This window comes from Hirundo rustica, chromosome 12 (genome assembly GCF_015227805.2).
Source record: "Hirundo rustica isolate bHirRus1 chromosome 12, bHirRus1.pri.v3, whole genome shotgun sequence".
Taxonomy (NCBI): Eukaryota; Metazoa; Chordata; class Aves; order Passeriformes; family Hirundinidae; genus Hirundo; species Hirundo rustica.
In genome coordinates this window covers 4,180,373-4,201,725 of record NC_053461.1, presented here as the reverse complement: position 1 = coordinate 4,201,725, position 21,353 = coordinate 4,180,373, and the positions used below count along the sequence as shown (strand labels likewise).

The 21,353-nt window shown below is 50.5% G+C and overlaps 1 protein-coding gene across 3 annotated transcripts in view; it reads right to left on the bottom strand.

Annotated features, from left to right (window-relative positions):
- Positions 1 to 823: 823 nt before the first annotated feature.
- The window catches only part of POC1A (POC1 centriolar protein A), a 70,745-nt gene continuing 50,215 nt past the window's right edge, over positions 824 to 21,353 (bottom strand). Inside the window, exons 11-13 of one of the 3 annotated variants that reach the window (XM_058422194.1) lie at positions 7,846 to 7,989; positions 3,862 to 4,030; positions 2,069 to 2,378 (exon numbers count right to left, since the gene is read on the bottom strand). In XM_058422194.1, coding sequence (XP_058278177.1) covers positions 2,341 to 2,378; positions 3,862 to 4,030; positions 7,846 to 7,989 — 351 coding nt within the window. In that variant the 3' untranslated portion in view covers positions 2,069 to 2,340. Of the gene's footprint in view, positions 2,379 to 3,861; positions 4,031 to 7,845; positions 7,990 to 21,353 lie in introns of all 3 variants that reach the window. The other 2 variants (XM_058422193.1, XM_058422195.1) reach the window with 2 other exon arrangements.

Sequence of the window (21,353 nt, the reverse complement as noted above, 5' to 3'; positions counted from 1 at the left end):
GCAGGCCAAGCCACACATGGCTTGGAGTTTCTTGGGATCTGACTCTGGTTCATGCTGAAGAACCCCAGGTCCAGAAGGGGAGATCTCAGCCATCCCGGAGCACAGCCACCCTAGTCCTTGTTGTCTGAGTTGTCTTCACTGCTCCTCCTTAGACAACCTGAGCCACATCAACATTCCCACCCTAGCTGTTCCCATGGTCTGAGATCCGCCCCTAATTATGGGCAGCAGAGAGAAGAAGGGAAGCACAGAAGGGCTTGAGATTCGCGTCAAAAAGTGCTGGGATGGAGGGACACCAGCAAGAGAGCTGCAAATGTCCTGTGGATGAGGGCTAGGAGAGATGCAAGGTGCAGGACCAGGTGGTCCCTGGAGCCCCCCACCATCAGCACCTCCAAGGGCTCAGAGCCAGTCTGGGCATTTGCAGCGTAGGTTGTGGCATGTGTGGGGCTAAAGAGCTGGACCATGAATCTTCTGTTGAGCTTGGAGGGTCAGTCTGTGCTGCCCCAGGAAGGAAGAGCGAGTGGCAGGTTCAGGGCACTGCCAGCAGCTGGGCAGAGTGTTCCTGCATTTCCCAGTGCCCACAATGCTGACAGATGAGAAACACGTCAGGCAGAAAATATTTGGGGTTTTCTTCTGATAGTTGCTGCCTCTGTGCTGAGGACATGCAAAAAAAAAAAAAAAAAAAAAAAAAGGCTGGATCTTCTGTCAAAACCATTTCCCACTACTGCAATGTTTGTTAAGCAAAACCCAAAGCATTCCAGAATAGACTGGAGAAGACACCCATAAACCAGAGAAAATAACTTACAGTTAAAGAGGTTTCAGAACTGGATGATTTAATTGTTTCTGGATTTCATTTCAGCGTTCGTTTTTCCAAAGGTTTTAAAACACCTACTTAGTAGTAATGGCAAAGATATGTTCTTGGAGAAGTGTGAGTAGCTTGTAGAGACAATGTTTGAAAAATAATAAAAAATAATAAAACTTTGCTAACTCCCCAGAGCACAAAAATCACATTTGTCTGGGAATATACTTACAACAGCAGGATTCCACCAATATGTGAACCCAGCAGCTGGTATGGACTCAATCTCGGAGGCTTTCCCAGTGCCTTAGCAATTAAGTGACATTCTATCAGTCCCAAGCAGCAGAATTTCTTACTTCTCCCAACAAATACCCCGTCATCAATCTGGAAGCTCTGACGAGCAGGACAGCTGATCCCTGCCACAGATCACAAACCTCTGCTTCCCCTGTGAGTCAGCGCTAAGCACGGATTTCAGTGTGAACACTGGAATCACAAATCCAGCCTTGATCCTTGCCAGCAGAAAAGCTTGGATGAAGCATCTGCTGAAGTCTCTTGCTTGAGCGAGGGACTTTCCTGAGCTGGGTGCTCAGGGTCGCTGCCTCTCCCTTGGGACACAAGGGCATGGAAGCCTGGGTTGTTTTGTGTGAAGTCACCACCACCTCAGCACCGGGTCTCCATTCACAACTCCAGTTCATTCACTCCAGAGCATCGCCACGGCCAGATGTTCGTCACTCTTGTGTCACCCTCCAACTATTTTGCAGAGGTGGTAGGAGTGGCTTTTGGAAGACGTTTGAGTACACACACAAATACAGGCTTGAGCTGCTGTGTGTTTGGACAAATAAATAAGTGTAACTAATCAGTAGAAATGTTTTTATGACCACGAAAAGAGGATCCCAGCCCTGCCAGATAAAAAAATCCCCGTGGGGATTTTTAAGTGCACCCAAAACCAGCTGGACTAAGACCTTGCTTGTTCATCCCATGGATTTGTGTGGGCGAGGAATTTAAAAAATATGGGAAGTTTTTTAAAAAATAAAACTAAGCAAACAAAATAACCCCTCTGCCTCTTACCTCCACACAGTCTGAATGCTGGAAGAACAGCATGGCTGTGTGCATTGGGCAACGCAGCCCTGAGCCTGGTCTCTCCAGCCCTGAGCTGGACATGCAGCACTGACAGAGGTTGCTCCTGCAGTTCCCAGCACCCAGAACCAGCAGTTCCTGTCCAAAACAACCACTCATATACATGTATTCAAAAATACCTGGGTTTTCACTCCATTTATAACACACCTTGGAAGGTCAGCCTGTCTGGGAGTGCTTTTCCTGGCCTCAGGGCACGGCAGCAGCAGGCAAGCAGAAGTTCTAGTACAACACCAGTAGTAATGTTCTACCCCAGATAAAGCTGTCCCAGGCCCACTTGCCTTGATGTCCAGAATAGATGCTGACAGGACCTGGTGTTCCTGCTGGTTACGGGCAGTGATGAGCTGTTTCCATATCAGGAGATGGGTCTGAGAAGGCAAATGACATATCAGCAGCTGTTGCCTGGTGACAGCTCAAATGGAGCAGGGTGGGCTTGTTCTGGAGTCAGGACCTGTCAGGGGAGACAAAGCACAGCTCCAGCATCCACTGCCACCCTAAGTACTCTGAGATCATTGCAGCACCCAGGGAGCCAGAACCCTCCTCTGGGCAGGGCAGCCCGTCCTACTGAGGTCAGTAGGGCAGATGTGCTCAGCACCTGGCAGCAGGTCCTAGCCCTGATCCCTCTGAAAGCTGCAGCTAAAGCTCCCATTTAACTTCAATGGAAACAGCTTTTGGCCTGGATCTCAACTAAACCCATGACCATCAATGGCTTTGCTTGGGGTTTAATTCCCTGGATTAAAGGGAATTTGCCCTGCAGTCACTCAGGGAGCCCCAGCTCCCTGGGGCCCAGGGGCAGAGCTCAGCACCCACATCCCACCATCGCTCCGCCGCAGCCAACGAGAGCAAACCAACCAAGGGCCCTGGGTTTTAAACAAACAAACAGCAAAAAGAGAAAGAAAAAGAAAAAAAGAAGAGCATTTATTTCCCCTGCAGCTGTGCTCTCCCGGACAGAGGATTTCTGTGGCAGGACAATGATGCTTTATGCAGCGAGGTTAAGTTTCAGTTACTTGAAACTATCAGCTCTTGTGTTCGAATCATCTTATTAGCTCCACAATCAAACAAGGCTTCCCCATGGGCAAGGATTCGGTCATGCTGTTTAAACTGGACACAAAGGTCAAGCTGGATTTAAAGGGCTGGATTTAAAGTGATCTAATGGGAGCTGCCTAAAGCTGCTTTGGGAAGGGAGATACAGCCAGTGTGTTATTCACCCTGCTGGGAGAGGCGGGTCCCATGTGCTGAGCCCCATTTGTAAGAAAGAGGAGCACAAATCAAGCTCTAGAGCTGGGGTTTTGGTTCCCAAATGTCCCCTCTGATAGCAATTTACCACCATCCAGCATCAGTCCTGCTCCTCTCCAAAATTCTTAAGGTATCATCAGATCCAGTGTGACATTTCCAGTAGAATTGCACTTTAGCTTTCTTCAAGCAAACCTCCAAGCCAGTTCTTTCCTGGCAGCTGCCTCTCCCACCAGCACTTTGGGGAGGGCAGCACCTCTTCTAACTACCTATCCAAATTCCCTTCGTGACCCAGGTGGAAGGAAACAGCCCTAGATCCCATCGGTCGCAGTTAGGCTCAGCTTGGGAAGTTCCTCAGTATTTGGGACATCCCACAGTCAGCAGCACATGGCATGTGATGAAGCCAACACGCATTTCAGGGCTGCAAAGCTGAAGTGAGCAGATGCTAAAGCCTGAGTGGTGCTTGTGAGCTGAGGCTGCAGGGAGGCAGGCAGAGCGCAGGGAAGCACATGCTGACTGTCACCTGGGGAGGCCATGGCTGACCAGGGGTCTGCGTTTGTCCCCATGCAGGGGACAGGCATTTACAGACCAACCCGGTGCCATGCAAAGGCAGGGGAAAACGTCCCTCACGCTGCACGCGTGCGGAAGGCAACGTGCAGTGGAACAAGAGGAAAACAACTTGCCTGCATCTTTGCTCATACCAGAAGTGCTGCTCCTCCAGCCAGGACCTGAATCCCCGTCAGCCCCTGTACCACTGCAGCTTGGCACGGAGCAGGCAGCAAGCCTGAGAGCCGTGCTTGGACCTGCTCCAGCTCTGCACAAGTCTCCAAGGGAAAAATGTGGCTTCCATGTTCTGATCCACCCGCTTGCCTAGAGGTAAAATACATCACTGAGGAGCTGTAGAATGAAGATATGGTGTGGGATCTCCCCTGCAATCAGCTTGCTACCCTGCAGTTTTGACTACCAAAGGAAAAGATGCTGCATTACTAGACCCCAGTGCACAGCCCCAACTCCCAGGAACTATTGCCCTGGGAAGAGAAGGTGGGGAGCAAGACAGAATTCCCCAAGGATGCACAGGGACACACAAGGCCTTTCAAACTGAAAGCCTTTTTCTCCCTCTCAATTCCTTGAGATCTCAGTCCAGGGGAAGGAAGAAGCACAAATGCAGAGGAGTTAAGCAGAACCTTTCTAAAAGTGGCATGCACCATGCCCCAAAGCAGGACCAGCGCTGTGCCCCAGATGCACACACCTCTTCCCTGATCTCCCTTAGGTCCTGTCCTTGCAGGCACCACCTGAGCTCGCTGGCTGGCTCCTCATGCCAGGTAACACCCTGGCCTCGCCAGGCAAGCCCAAACACTCTGCAGCATGGAGCAGAAGCTCAGCTGGGCTTTCTGCATGAGCCAGCTCTGCCTGTCCCTCAGGGGCACCAGCCAAGAGCCAGAGCCACTGGTCAGGTGCTCAGGGGATGGCCGAGACATGGCCACCATTTCATATGTGGGTTCCACACCTTCCATCTTCAAGTAGCTCCTAAGTAGCTTGATTTAATGAGCCCACACGTTTCCACCCAAGCCCCAGGCTATGGGGAAATTTGCACAGGTGTGGCAATGTTTCATTACACAGCAGGATGGAACAGCTCCTGGCCCTGTGCACTGGAGCTTCCCAGAGCTTCCAGAGTGCTCTGGAGGCTCCCTCTGCATCACCCCTGCTCGAGATGTTCTACGTGCAGCCAACATGAGCCTGGGCACCACTGAACATTGGGAGAGGGGCTGGCACAGAGTACTGAGGATGGGCATGGAGTCCACCTCCCCTCATTGCTCCATCTGGTCCTTGCATCAATAGTCACCCAAGGTGTGAAAAGGCACAGGGTAAGTGAGCTAAATCCCGTAATTATTTAGTATAATTAACCACAGGATTGAAATGGGCCCAAGGAGATAGGCTGCTAAAAATCTTCCCTGCTCTTCTTTGAGAACCAGCCCTAACACAGGAAAGGCTTTGCCGTATCTTCCCAATGAGGGAGTGGAGAGGAGTAGGTCCTGCTTTTTGTTTTGCCTTTGTTGAATTAACATTGTTTTCAGAGATTGTTGATCCTGACTTCAAAGAGAAGCCGTGTCTCATCTCAGGCTCTGGCACTGCAGGATGCCAGCGTGACCCCACATTTCTGGACAGGTGCTCACACTGGTTTGGATCAAAGCAAGGGAGGCAGCTGCCTTCCACATCCCCATCAACCGCTTCCCAGGGCCGTGGCCAGCACCTTTCCAACGGGGATAATGAAATTAGTTCATTAATTGCTTCCATCCTTTGGTGTTTCAGGTGGAGCAGCTTACAAGAACCATCCATTCTGCATTTCTACACCTCCCCAATGCAAAACAGACCATTTTAAAGCATTTCTGGTACTCCAGTGGAGATCTTTTCAGTGAACCTGCTTCTCACTCTCACAAAATCAAACAGAGTCCTTCCTGGACAATACATAGTGGATGGGCTGCCCTTGCACCAGGGCTGGAGTGTTTCTGCAATGCTCTTCTGAGGTGATGGTGGGATGCAGGGATATCTCACAGCATACTGAGGCTTGGGATTTTTCACCAGAAATCAATTCAGCCCATAAAAGTTGTACTGCATTAGATCTCCCCTGGTGTTTCAGGTGCAGCTGGAGAACGTCACTGCGACTGTAAATGGGGAAATCCTCAGCTCACAGGACTGTGGGGTCCAACAACAGCCATCCTGGGTTCATAGCCAAATAGGCAATGCCCTCCTGTCACCTCCATCCAAACCCAAAACACACCTCGAGGCTCCTGGGGCTTTGAGCAAAGGCACCAAAAGCTGCATTATCATCCCTGGCCAGCCCCTCGCAGAAGGGCATCACCTCAGCATCTGCACACACTGCCTGCATTGGGGTATGAGGATGAAGACATCATTGGCAGTGCTTCTCCTGGGCTCCCTTCCAGCAGCCCTCGCTGTGAGGAGGGGTGACCAATTCCCGGAGCGGCTCTGTGCAGTCATTCTCTCCCAGCAGCCTTCTCCTCCCTGACATCAGCAGCAGGGCACAGCAGGCACAACAGTGGTCCCCTGCTGCGGGATTTGCTTCCAGAGGCACCAGTAAGGGAGCCTGGCTGCTCGCAGAGTGTGTCTGGGTGCACCCAAAGGAGGGAGCTGCCATGGAGCAGCAGCCCCCCAGGATTCCTGTTCAGTGAGCTGGGTGACACTGGTGGGAGAAGGCTCAGGGAAAGCAGGAAGGAAACAACCCACCCAGCTCAGTCTGTCTTGAACCTGGCTTGGGAGCACCCTCATGCTGCAGATAACCAGGAGTCCATGGGCTCAGCAAAGCCTCTGTCTACCCCAAGGACAAGATCCCGGAGCAGAGACTCCTGCTCTGGTCCAGAGCAGGAATGCAAGTGGATGCAGAAACCTTCATTTAAATGAGAGAAACAAGGCATTAGTGACGAACATCTTCCAGAGGAATTCCAACAGGAAAGGAGGCACTCACCCCTCACTGCAGCAGGGGTTTCTCCTCCAGTCTCTTTGGTGTACAGTGCACCAGGCCCTCTCTGCCAGGCAGAGAGGGCAAGGAGCTGTCCTGGAGGTGCTGGGTGCCCAGGCTGCTGACCCTGGGAGTGGGGCATCCCTCAGAGCCAGAGAGAGCAGCTTGGAGTAGCTCCCAAATTAACAGGAGTGGGGGCTGAGCTCCTGTGTTGGAAGTATTTAAAGATTTTCTGGGCTGGCATCTTCACCTCCTCGTCCACCCCAGCAGCACCCGCCATGGTTTTATCCAAAGATACTCCCAGTATAGCTCTCCCTGAAGTGTTGGGGCTGCATCCTGCCCTTCCAAAAGCTTTTCTCTGCTCAGGATGCCCCTGCCAACACACCCACAAACACTCACCTTCTGCCCCAGTTTCCAAATCAAATGTTTTAATTTAGGGCTGGATGAATTATTTCAAGTGGGGGGAAAAAAATGACAGGCAGAAACTGGAATTTTTCTGCCTTTTCCCAAAAAAACTAGCAGGAGCCATGTCTTTGCTTTTTGAAGTTCTTAAGAGGTTAGCCAGAAAATTAAAAACATTTGGTTTTTTCATTACTTCTTCCATTTTCTCCTCTCATTTTTTTGCTATGACAAAAAGCAAAAGAAGAAGAGAATATTGAAACCATCGAAAATCATTTACAAAAGGGAAAATCTTTCATTTCTCAAGTACAACACAAGCAAGAGTTTTAGTCTTTTTTAGCATCTTCACTTGCTACCTTCTTACTCCTAAAATTCAGCAGAACAGGGAGATATCTTAAAAGGAGAAAAAAAAAAAAACCAAAACCCTCAGTTCCAGAGATTCTCGTGCCCAAGAGACATTGCCAAAACTCACTGATATTTGAAAAGTCAATATACTACCACTGGAACAGCGGTGGTGGTGGCAATAGCCAGGAATTGATTCCAAATTAATTAGGTGTGAGGGTGTTTTTACCATTTTGTGTTCCCTTTCATGCCATTGGGGCTCAATAAGAGGCTGCAGTGTTCCCCTTTGGGGCTCAAAACTCCCAACCAGAGACAGTAACGTTTCTCCAGGCTGGGGACAGCAGCAAAGCCACACACAGCTGCTGTGAAGCTGCATAGCTGGGGTTTGCTCATTTGACTTCCAAACACAGTGCAACTTGAGAATAAGCTTCTCCTGAGCAACTTCCATGACCAAGCCCAAGATACTCACGGATCCCTTGATGGCTGCTCTGCCAGCAGGAGAGGATGCAGTCAGGAGTGGCTGGATCTGTCCGGAATGCTGACAGTCAGCTGTCCACAGTTTGTTCAGATGGCCAGGGGACACCAGCTCGGGAATGAGGTGTCCTTGCATGTCCTAGAGCGAGAGAAAGAAAACATATCACATGCAGGTTGTGTGTAGCTCAACGTGCTTCAGAGGTGCTCTTTAAGGGGCCTACAAGCTCTTGCAAATCAAATGCACCTAAATACCAAACGGATTTCAACCTAATTCCAGAGGTAACACCACCTACTCACATGCCAAAGCAGGGAGCAGACGGCTTGCTAATTAACGTGTCTCCTTCATGAATATTGCACTTCCCCAGGAGGAATTTGGTGCTCAAGCAAAAGGCTGCTGAAATCGAGCCAAGCTGGGTTGAGCAGCGAGGATGCTTTGAAACTGCTGAGATCCCTCTGGCAGGGCTGGTGCTAAAGCCAGCCCCTGGTTTTCACACCCACTGGGTGAGTCAGTGGGTGCTACCCGGGTGCCACCTCCAAAACACACACTCAGCTCACAGCCGCATCTCGGGGGACACAGCAGAGGTGGTGGCAGGGACGGGAAGGGGAAACACAAAACCACAGGATGTTTGTGGTCCTGCATCTCTGTGACATTTGACAGTACCTGGGGCCTAACCTTTTTTAAGCCACAACCAAACCCTTCCCTAGAACCTTCTGGGAGCTTCCTCTGGCTGCAATACCCGCCCCGGCACTGCCCTATTTTCTGTTGTGAGCAGCCATCTGGGCAGTGTCCTACAGTCCCATCCACACACAGCTGTCACACAGCCCAGGGAAGGGCCAGCACACCCCCACACACCGTGCTGGGAAGAGCCAGCTTTGCCAGCCCAGTTGGAGCCAATTACACAGGTTTTCCTCAGCCAGGGCTTTCAAGGCTCTCCCATGATGAGGTATTACCCTGGTCTCTATCTGTTTCCCCTGACAGCCTCCTTTGATGTTACCCCATGAGACTGAGCGAGGAGCCACCACAGAAACCTCACCAAGATACATCTGGCACTCTCAGAATGCAGCAAGGTTCCTTGGTGTCCTTCCCACACCAGCATCCCCGCTCCCACTACGGCACAGCTCAGATGCCTCGTCCTCCAAAACCCACGTGGTGCCTAAATCCTGTTGGTCTTGCGGATGGTTGATCCCGAAGTAGAAATTACGCTCCTAAGTCCGCTCAGGAATCTCACTTTACTAGCTGTAGTTGAACTGGGCAAGGAAGGCCAGGTCTGACCACATTAAAAGGGTTCCTGCCCTTTTTAACCAAAGTGCTGGAACTGCAGTGCTGGGGTCAAACGACTCATCACGTCAGATCCCTGCAAACTCAGCCACGGTGCTGACAATGCTGGAGAGCAACAACCAACAGTCCCAACAACATCAACCAACACCGGCGGCCTACCAACAGTCCTATCATGGCCTCAATTGGAAGAGACCTCTGGAAGCACCAAACAGACCTCTTTGGACCACACCACATCTCCAGAGGAGATCATCACTGGCCAAGCCAAGAGTCCTGCCCAGCTCCTGCTCTTCAGACGTTAAAGTCAAGGGCTGTGTGAGCACTCCCCACAGCCTGGCTGTTGGCATTCAGCCCATGACAAACAGCCACCCCAGCAGCAGGCTCCAAGCTGAGACTGGATCCCACACCATTAAAGCCACTTCTGAGAAAAAACACAGCCCATGTTATTACCCTGTGGGACAAGAAGGCTTCAGAGACCTGTTCTGTAGCCCTTTCTGGACAATCACCCTTTAAATTTAGCTCTTACTACACGTGTGCATGAAAACTGCTTAGCAGAGCAAAAAAAAATCCCAGAAAATTCACTCAGTCTTCATTAGCATTTCCAGGGTTGTACAAACAGCCTCCCTAGCCACTGGAAAGTCTGCCTTTACCCAGCCAAAATGCTCTTTTGCAAGTCATTTGAGCTCTTACCTCAGAAAACTCCTTTCCTGCCCGCACACACAGGGAAGGAGCTGTAATCTGACTTTATTATGGTCATGCATGTGCTGTTGCCATGGAAATGGACAGGATACCACTGGATCCAACTGCAGCACGGCCAGGCACAGGCAGGCACCACAGCCAGGATCCTTGAGGCAATGCTGCTGGAGAATCCCCCTTGGCCAGCTTGCTAGAAAATCCCCCAACCAACAGCAGTGAAACCCCCTCAGAGCAGGAACCTGAGGGTAGCACCAGTGGCAAGCACAGCAGAGACCACTGGAGACCACTTGACACTTATGGTGGCAACAGTGCAGCTCTTGCTTTGTCATTAGCTCCCTTGGAAAGTTATCAAGTCAAGGGAAAAACATCTCCAAATGTTTCTTGTTCTTCAGGTGACTGTGCTCAAGGACTTGGTGTCTTCAGTCACTTGTCCAGTCAAGTCAGCCCTGTGCAGGTGTGACATGGGCCACCACAAGAAGAGAGAAAGTCCTTGCAGTGAAAAGCAGCCTGATGCACCTTCCTCACACTTGAACCTGCAACCTGCAGCCACTCAGGAAAGTAACAGCAGCCTTGCTGATGGGGGTATTTACACAGAGCCTGGAGGACAAGCTTAAGTTGTGATAATAACAGAGGTTATAAATTCCTGGAGAAGCCGTCCTCTCTTAAGCATGATAGAAACCGTCTTTGCCAGGGGAAGCAGAGTTTAAACCACGGCTTGCCAAGGGCTGCCTGCCAGGGAAAGATGGGTCTACACATGCCCCTTCTTCTTCTAAGCTCCTGGCATCCCTCACAATTGCTGCTGGAAACAGGAGATGCTTCCAGGCTGTACTTATCTCCTCCTTCAGGTCTGTGCTCAAGCCCTGTGCTAGGCAGGGCTGGCGACAAGTCCAAATCCAAGGCTCAGGCAGTACCAAAAAGGACCAAAAAGGACCACATTCAATCCTGCAGCAACCTGGCCAAGGGGGCAGGATGGAGGACAGCTGTCCTGGAGCTGAACAACAGCAAGGGCTTTGGAGTAAGGAAAGATGAGGGGCAGACAAGCCCTGTGAGTTTAGGAGTTACCAGCATGTCAAGCAGAAAGGGCTCCATGTTCAAGGCCAGATTGCACAGGGGCTTTGACCAAGCTCATCTAGTGAATGGGCCTGTCCAAGGCAGGGAGTTGGAACTCAATGATCTTTAACGTCCATTCCAACCCAAACCATTCTGCGGCTCTATGATGATGCAGATTGTGAAGGAAAGTAGAATAAAAACTTGATCCATTGAAGACAGAGAGAGGACAAATTTTCAGCTGTCACATGTGGGACTTGATGAAGCAAAAATGCTCATCTAAGGGGGAAGGAAGGAAGGAAGGGCATCACAGCACCAACCTGCTCACTGATGTCCAACTGCTCCATCACTCTGGGCTGTGTGGGGAGTGTCAGCGCTCCAAACCCCTCAGCCTTGAGCAGCATGGAAATGTCAGGGGTGGACCCAGTGCCTGTCGCCGAGGTTCAGCTCTTTGTCGGGAGAGGAAGGCTTTCAGCATCCTGTCATGCTGGAGCCAGCACGAGTTCTCTCCCAGGCTGGTGTTGGAGCCATGGCAAAGGGAGATTCCACACCGAGCACATGGCTCTGTGCTGCACCCCGAGCTGCCTGCATGGCTGAGCTCCCTGCTCACAATTACACATCTGCCCCTTCCTCAGGCCCTTTCACCACCCCAGACATGCAATACCAACCAAACCTGGCAACGGCCTCTCATTTACCTTCCCAAGGGTTGAAAGAACCTGGCCAATATTTATAGCAGCAAATCAAGCCAGTAGTGCACTGGCTGCTTTGAGAAAAATAGCTGAGGCTTTTCTGAGTCCAAGATTATTTATTATTCATCAAATTGGGCTCCAGCTTCCCCTTTCAATTTTAGGTGTTGTTTTTCCTAAAATATGGATTTTAGTTTTATGATGAGGTTTTACTTAAGGATTAAAAAGGAGGACACAGAAAGGTAAAACGGGAGAAAGGAAAACAGGGTGATAAAAAAAGGCATTCTGTAAAAACAACAACATTTTCAGCAAACAGAATTTACCCTCACAGAAACCAGCAAAGGCCAGAACATCAACAAAAGTGACAGTGCACATTTTTTTATGAATTACTTCATATGAATTGCTCAATGAATCGAGAGCCCACCAACACCTCTACCAGAGCCAAAGTGTCACAGCTAACAGAAAGTGTCCCAAATTGGCTGTGGGACCAAGTATCCTGTCAACCAGCAGGATCCCTCTGGGAGGGCTGGAGCAGGCAGGAGAGGCAGGAAAAGACACTTGGCTGATGCAAGACTCTTGCTCCGAGCACCTCGCTCTCCTGTCAGCCACCTGGAGCACATCTGACAAAGCCAACTGACCACAGGGCCGTGAGAAAAGGATGGGATCTGCAACTGAATTACCACATCTATTTTCTCCAGGGCTTGCCCAGTAGTGAGTCATGCCAAGAAGAGGCTTTGAGCAGGGTCTGGACCTGGGCAGATAAAAGCAGCGTTATTTGTGTGTGTTTGCTTGAATCAGTCAGAGAGAAAAGCGCACAACGCATCAATCCCGAGAAATAAATACGGCATCGTAGGGGCTTACCCAGGAGAGATGTCCTGGGAAATGCTCTCCTTCATTCATCATCTGCCCAGGGAGGAGAAAGCACGTTGCAAGAACCAGCCATGGCCAGGGGAGAGGTGCCAAGGCACAGGACACCCTGTGCCTACCAAAGAACTGCGATGGTGGCTGGGGCAGAGAGTGCCCAGCACTACACAGGGCTGGGAGTGAAAAGACTGCATCAGATCTTTCTGGCGTTGTTCCTCCTGAGTGTTCCCCTTTCCCTTAGAGAAAGGCACCCCCACAGCAGAACAAAACTCCTGTCTCAGAGGTGGGAGAAAAAGGGATGATCCCTTCCCCAGCACCAAAAGCAAGGCAGAACTGACTACGGCTCCATCCCACTTGGCATGAGGCTGCAGTGTGCACACGGTCTCTCCCTCCTGCACCAGGGACCCAGTGCTGTGGGGTCAGGGTAAGAATTGCCTACAGATGCACACGTACACTCTCCTACAGTGATTCCAAGCCCTGAATAGGGAGGGAAAACAACCAGGAAAGCTTCTTCCCTGGGCAGAGTCTTCTGGGAGAGCCACCACAAGGGCTCTAATGCAGTCAGGCAGGCATTTCCCATTTCCCTGGTTACTCCAGCTATGAATGCTCTCACACCTGTGTTACAGGTGTTCTCCACTGCTGCAGGATCACGTCAGGACAAGCTTTGCAGTCCCCAGGGCTTGAGCAAGTGCAAGTCAGACAGGCAGAGCCTGAGTGTGTCTCTTCCACGCCAAGGGGACAGAGAGACAGCGAGAACCACTTAAATGAGGAAAAACAAGTTCACAAAAGGGGTGCTGCTTCATGGAATCAAATCCACCACAAAAATCCAAACCCAAACCTGACACCTGGATGTTGGTGGGAAGAAGGCTACAGAGCTTAGGATGGAAGACCAGGAAGAGGGAGAGAGCAGCACTTGCAGTAAGGGACCATGATTGGAAAGAGAAGAACCAGGCTGAGGAAGACACCAGGGAAGGCAAGAGACACCTCCACAGCAAGAAACAGATGGTCCAAAATGACAGGCAGGTCCTTGCACGTCACGTCAGGCACCCTGGGTAAACATTCACTGCTGACATTTCACACCTACACAAGGCTGCATCATCACATCTCAACACCCAGAAGGGGAGACAACATCCTCGCTGCACTTGTCCCCAGTGCCAGATCCTCCAGCCCAGATCTCTGGAATTAGACTTCAGGTCTGTTCCCTGGAGAGTCTATGTGGAAGGTCTGTGTGTGAGAAAAGGCAGTCCAGTTAAATTGTTTTGTTGCACTGAAGAGCTGCTGTGCCTGAGACATTTCTGCTCTGGAGGTCTCCAATTTACTTGGCCACTTTTCCTTTGCTATTCAGTCCAGGGAAAAAATTCGCAAGGATTTTCCAGAGGCACAAAAGTTTTTGAATTCTCCTTGATTTCCTCTTCAACCCAAGGGTCACAGCAGCCTTCCAAGGCTTGTGGTGAGGGGCCACATCACCTGGAAGGGGACACCACAAGCATCAACGAGGCATTTTGTCATCCAAGGCCAGAGGGAAGCATGCAGGTGTCACTAGCCAAGCAGGTAACATCACAGCAACAGCTTACCGAGCCAGGGTGTGTGATTTAGAGAGCCTTTTCCTTCCTGACATCTTAGAAATTAGCTCTGAGGTCCTAATGCTTCGATCATTCGAGAGTTTATCTTCCCCCATCTTCACGAGCTTCAACACAGGACAAACTGAGCAGCTTCTTACTTGACTGAAAAAATGCTGAATAAAACAAGATGAGTAGGCTTTAGGAACTGGGCAAAATGGATTCAGATCTTGCCAGAAGCAAGAACAAGTTGCACCTGGATGCAATTCCAAGAGAGTGCTTTGAGCACAGGGGAGCAGCAAAAATCCCAGCACTGCCCTGACCAAAGTCAGGCTATATCTGGGATGGGCTCAGGGTAAAGGAAGTGACATTTTTTTGCAAAATTGCTGTTCACCCAAATCTTTCATCCAGCTTCACTCACAGCAAGTCAGTAGATGCTGGCTGGCAACAAATGCCATCTTGCTGATGTTGCAGAACGACTCCCACTGAAATTGACTAAAATTGACTAAATTGACTCCCAAAATTTCCACCTTTGGTAAGGAAAATTTCCACCTTTGGAAAAGAAAATTTCCCCCATTGCTACCAAATGAGAAGTCTATTATATTTCAACAACAGCAGGGAAATCATAACCACTTGTCCTTTGGAAGGCTAAGAACACCTAAGCAATAAGAAACAAGCAATTTCAAAGAGGACAATAAATATTCTCTTTGTCATTAAAAACAGGGTCATTTTTTTCCCCTCAAAGACCCCAGAGGTCTCTAATCATGAATGAATACCAGAAAACTGCTGCTTGATTCCTCTTCCACAACATGACTGAGAATATGAAAACATCTATGGTGACTACGTAGCAGAAAAAAAAAAAAAAAAAAAAAAATCAGAATTACCTCTGAAAGAGCAAGTTCCTGATAATGGTTGTGGCCATTACACCTTATACCTGCATTGCAAAATGAGTTTGTGCTAAGGGCAACTAACACCTTCCACCCCAAAACATTTCTATCAGATCTGGAGTCTGCTGGAAAACAAAGGCACTTTTTTATGGGAAAAGATTCACAGTTGTTTTTCTATCCACACATGTCAAAATTGGAGCGGGAAATTAGGAAAGACAGCTAATCAGAGAAATCAATAGTGTAACTATTTCCACCAAGGTACTTGTCCATCCTTGCCCAGTGACTGTGTAACCTGGCACAGCTCACAACCCACCCAGGTCCTGGGCAGAGGGAAAGTTTTTTGTGCAGCATGTACTTCAGACACTTCCTTAACACCTGCAACAGTTATGACGCATTTCCAAGAGCTGTCAGCTCTACCTCAGCTCTCAAGCACCTCAAGAAAGGCAGTCAGCATTTCTTCTAGACCCACCTCAGCTCCTGATGGAAGGTACATAACCATGGCACACTCAGCACTGCTTCCAGTGACATCAGCTCCTTCAGCCTAGAAGCCAAGGAGTTTTCCTGACCCGAGTCCTAAGATTTAATAACTTAGACCTCTGAAACAGCCCGCACAAAATGAGCTTGTGCAGAAACACTGGATGGGCTTTGAGAAGAGCAGGCATCTGCCCTGGACTGAGGACATTCTTGCTGCAGTAAAACCCAGATCCTTCAACAAGAGCTTACACGGGTTAAGTGTTTCCTACCAGCGCAGATGTTCTGTTTCAGAAAGCTGGGGAGAAGCTGGAGGGCCACGCTCCCTAGCCTTCACTCACCACATTCTGAGTGCCATTTGCAGCTCTACAACATGAATCCTCACTCTCTAGGGCAGTACAGAGACTCCAAGCATGGGGTCCAGAGGAAGTCAATAGTTGAAGTCAGCCAGCCCAGAGGCTTTCCACAAGTATCATGCACCAAAGACAAGTTATTGAACGCTTCCCTTCACAGCCAGGCATCTGCTGCTCACCCAGCCACGCCACAGCAACTACCTGGTGAACTCACTTCTGCTCAAACCTGTAAGCTTTTGTTGCAGAAGGCACAGCTGAGGGCATTTAGATAAGAGATGGCATTTAAGATAAGAGGAGCTATGATAATCCCCTGATTATGCCTCCCATGCAGCCTAATCTGTCCCCACAATCTGCACACAGAGACCACCAAAGCACTGTTCCCACACCGCCGGATGACCCACGGACCCCCAGGCACCATCCAAGGAGCGCTGGGTGATGAGGGGCAGATGAAGTGCACACAGCTTGGCCAACCTCATCTGCCTTTGATCTGCAGTTTATTGTCTTGGCATGGTTTAGGGAGCTAATCCTTCCCTGTGGCTGGAGGGGGACACCACCTCCCCAGCCTCCTTCAGCTGCACAGCCCCACACAGCATGGGGTGAAGGGAATTGAGCTGCCTAGGGGCAGGTCAAGCTCACAAGCTTAGGGGAAGTGTTGAGCACATCCAAATTGTGTGGATTTTGTCTGAAATCCTTCTATTCCACAGCAGCCAGCCTAAGCAGCAAGAGCCTCACCTCCTGGCTCCTTCCCCTGCCTATTGCAGCAGCCTCTCCTCGTGCCCTGAGCCACCCTGGGCAATGGTGAAAGTGGGGGTATCACCCCAAACGCATTGGAGGAAGATGTAACACTGCCTGAGCAACCCACGGTGTGCAGTGCAGGTGTAACACAACCAGCCAGGGCAGATCCTATCCAGCACAGGCTCATCTCATCAGCACAAGCTCCGTGGGTCAGGTTTGAGAGGCGACTTCACACTGCGCATTATCAGGAACACACCACGTATGGCACTTGCTGGACAACAGGAAATGCCTTCTCTTGCCCTGTCCAAGCCAAGTCACCGAGCCACACAGCACTGAGGCCAGAGCACCTTGCTGCCTGCCCCCATCCTGCTTGGAATGGCAGATTCCCACCAGCCTTGGCTGATCAGAGCGGTGGGAGAGTGGTGAGAGGCTGGGAAGGAAAACTTAAATTTGGGGTTTGCACCTGAAGCCCAACACTAGGGAAACCAGTCTCAAAGTGGTGGTGATTGTTCCACACCTGATGCTTGAGGTTGTCAGGAACTGCAAATTCTGAGCATATTCAGGGTGAGCCAAAAAAATGGACTTGAAGCAGGGACGCACTCCTGGGTCACTCAGCACAACACAATAGGGAGAAAGACCTTTTAGCAAGAGATGGAGTCTGCAGGGAAGAAAAAAGGAGAGAAGGAACCCTCACTTCTCAGAGGTCTCCAGTGAACCTAACAGGAATGAAACCCTCAGGAGACAAAGAGGAAGAAGTAAGACAAAAAAATCCAAGTGTAGAAACCATCCTGTGAAGAGTCAACAAGGGAGGAGGTTTGGTGTGGAAGACAAGAAAGCCTCTTGAGAAAGCACTCGAGAGATGAGGCATAAGATGCACAGGAAATGAAACAGCACCCAGAGCTCTGCACCTGGGCTGTCACCCAACCAAAGACATTTCAACACAACCATGAGCTATTTCCTCAGCCAAGCATGGACACTGGTGAGGGATGCAGGCAACTGTGAGGACAAGTCTTTAGGATGCTGTTCTGCAACCTCCAGAGAGACTGGTTCATCCTCAGCGGCCTCTGCTGTGACTGACATTTCCATCTCCTGGACTGTAACAACAGAGGGGAGAGCATCACTACAGTGGGGTTCCTTATAGCTTTCCATACCAGCAGGTCTTTCATCAGTAACTCTGGTACCATGTAGCTTTGACTTCCACAGCACCATTTCACACAAATATTATCCCTGTCTATAGAGAAAAAGGCCAAGGTCTCCAGGGTCAGGTCTCCAGCTCCAGCTTGGGACAGCGAGTGCAGAGCCAAACCAAACTTTCGCTGCAACACCACATCCCTACCCAAACTCTGGGGTGCCTTCCAGTAGGCAAAGCCACAAGTGTCCCATGGGAGGCCAAAAGAAACAGAAACACAGGTGCTGATCTTGACTCAGCCACTGCAGCTGCAAAAGCCAGCTGAGGCAGGGGCAGGACAGCTGGATGCTCCAGCCACGCCACACTCCCACTGCCAGCAGCACCCAGCCAGCTTCAACCAAACCTGCCTCGCCATGTCCCAGTGGAGGTCACAGCACAGCCACCTGTGGTCTGAAACAAGTCACTCCACCTTCCAGTGAGTCAGGATCCCTGTCCATGAAGAGGGGTCAGAGTATGACCTCTCCCATCTCACAGGTCTCCAGCAAAGACCCCGAGGATGCCTGTGCAGTGATGGGATTATGAGACATCCCCCATCTGTGTGACAGCTTCCACCAGGCAGGAGAGCAGAGAAACCTTCAGCAGGGATGTGGTGGGTCTCCAGAAAGGATTGTTGACTGGAGAAAAGGGCTGTTCCCAGCACTGGCCCAGACTCTTGGATGTAGTTTGACTCACACACATACCAGCAGACACAAGTGGTACATGTTTTTCCTTCCAGCCCTGTGTTGTCTCACAGAACTGGGCCTGAAATCCTTTTGAAAGGGGTTTTGCAAAACCCACCAACTGGGACCTCAGCTGTGAGGTCTGCAGAAGCCCGTGACTGCCAGGGTGTGATGGGAAACACGGTGCACACAGTTCTCAGTCAGGCCAGGCTTCCTGAGAGGCTACAGGAAAGTAGAGGCTCCTGGGCTTGGTGGCTGCACTGCCTTGCCACTCACTGCAGACAGACAGACACACACACAGGCTCCAACCACGGGAGTCACTGTCCCTTTGTCACTCACTCAGCCTTGAGCTCTCTGAACACCTTAGATGCCAGTGTCCATTTCAGGCCAGTCTTGAAACCAGGGAGAACCTTTTCCAGTGCCTACTGGAGATTTATCATTTGGCATTTCAGCACCTCTCCACTTCCAGCAGCTTCTCCCAGAGCTTGGACTCCCAGGACAGGGCCAGAGCTTGTTGCAGGATGAGTGGCAGCTGATCCCGCAGCTCTTTGATCCAGACTGTGAACTGCTGGGGCGGATTAAAGAAAGGACTTCAGCTGATCTTCATTAGCTTTCTACTGCTCCTTCCCCAACTTGTAAATTAGCAAGCATTTGCATCCAAAAGGCTGGCAAGCCACCCCAGTGGGGCTAGGGCAGAGGCACTTTGCAGAAGGGGGCAAAGGGGCTTTTGAGTGAGGGGAGAAAAAGACTTTCCGATCTACCGGGGCCAGGCTGGAAAATCCAGACAACGCAGATGCAACCTGGCTTTCCCCTCCCCTCTGGTGCCACGGTGGAGCCCGGTACAGGGCCGGCCAAATGACCACGTGAGATTTCAAAGCTGCCTCCCAACTTTAATAGGTGGGAGTGCAGGAAGAAAAACAGCCCCTCAATCACCACACCGATTTTCACTGCTATTAAATGTAATCATCCCTGCTCTCTTTCATCTTCACTTCTGTGAGAGCTGGCAATGAAGGCAGCACATAGCGAGGAGAGGCAGAGCGGGGGAATTGCAGCAAAGAACGAAACCTCCAAGATGCTCTGGCAACCCATGGGGAGGGAGCACAGGACTCAGGGAAACCAACTGCGATCAAAGGGTGGGAGAAGGGACCGGACACAGAAACTTCCTCAGATTTGTTTCTCGCCCTCACCACAGCTGCAATGTCTCCAGAGCACTCTGAGCCTGCTCAACACACCAACAGCCCATCTCAAGGGTGTCATAAGAGTTTTCAGCATCCTCTGCAGCACAGAGCATGGACCACACCTCCCATCTCCCACCTGGGCTGCCAAATTCAGAACACCAATCCCACGGCCCACTCGTATTTCTGGCCCTGCTTCACTGTGTGACCTGCAGGTACTCAGGCAAGAATTTCTGCTTCTGTCCCCATTACCTGGGCTGCTGTTACAGCATTTTCATGGACAATCCACCCCTTTGTGCTCAGGTGAATTCCTCTCTCCAGCAGAGACGCTGAGCTGAAGAGAAAGGCCATGCCAGCGGGCAGGTTTTCACCTTTTCCTCAGCACACCTTGCTCCAGACACTTTGTGGTAAGCTTTCCTTTTTAAGATCTATTGATTTCATAAATAATAGAGTGAAAGAAAGAAACACATCACACAAATACACTAGTCAAATAATCTCTCCCTTAGGAAACAAACAGGAGCTACAAAGAAAAAAACAGCCCAGCAGGCAAGCATTGATCTTTAAGCAGGAGAGCAAGTGGCATTAGAGTTATTTGTCAATTAACTTAACAGCACATAGATAGGCCAGATTCAAACAGGTCACCTTGGGGGTCTTGCTCCACAAAGAGGAGTCTTGAAACCTACCTTTCTCATTCCAGGAGCACTCAGCAGTTTCTGCAACACCACAGCTACCTCTGTCTTGGTTCTGCTGGCTGATGTCCACAGGGGACAACTACCAAAAGGCAAAATCTTCATCCCTAACTCCTGGAAAAAGCCCCCAGCCTAGAGAACCCAACTTAGAATGAGAAACTTTTCCAGCCACAGACCTGCATCAGAAGACTCTGACACAGAAATCAGAACCCACTGCTCCCAGGCTGAAAAGAACAGTGTGTTCTGAAGTAACCACAGCCTAGAGCAACAAAAGGAAAAGGAAATTCCTAGGCTTTCACAGGATGAAAATCAACTCACAACCCTGGTTAGCACAAGAGACCTGCTTCACCACAGGGACCAGGTGTAACAGGAGACAGGCAGAGCCTTTGTGGCTGTTACAGCATCTCCAGGTGGCAGAATGGATTCACACACGGGGAACAGCGATGCTCCCCTCATCCCCTGCCCCATACCATGCTGCTAGGAGGATCTCGGGTGCCCAGCACACTCCAAGGTGCTCATTTCAGCTGAAACAGGCAGAAGTCCTTTCTCCAGTTGGAAGCTCAGCTCTGGCTGTGAAAACGTGAGGAGGGAATCATTGCCAAGAGCAGTCACCCCAGAGGGAAGTGAAACCGTGCAGGAGCTCCATCCAGACAGCTGCTGAGCTTAACCCTTTCAGTCACCAGCTGCAAGAACAGCTACCACCAGTGGCACATGCTCCACAAAGCCACAAGCTCTTGCAGTAAGCAGAACCAGCCTCAGTAGCTTTCCCCAGCAGAAATTTGCAGAAAAATCCTTGTGCCACACAGAGCACCACTGTATCCTCAGCTTGCCTGGTCTCTGGAAGGCAGCAGTGAATTATTAGCTGCATGGAAGGTGCCTGCAGGGAGCAGAAACAGTGAGGGAGAACAGGGGTGACAGGTTTTTGGCACCAGGTCACGGCACTGATTCAAGCCTAGCATTTCTGTGACAACAGAATGGTGTGTTTCCAGCTGTATTGCATTATCAGGGAGCAAGGGATGGAGTGAGTATAAAGAAATCTAAAGGTGGCCACTGGGGAAAGACTTCCCTGCAGATGGCAAATTCCTGGCCTTGAGCAGTGGTCACCTGGCCTGTCTCAGCTGCAGCTAAGCAGAAAAGGAGCCTCTGCCAGAACCTGTCCAGGTGCTCACGATGCTCATCTCATCCCCCTCTGCTTCCCCCAGCCCACAGCACTCTCT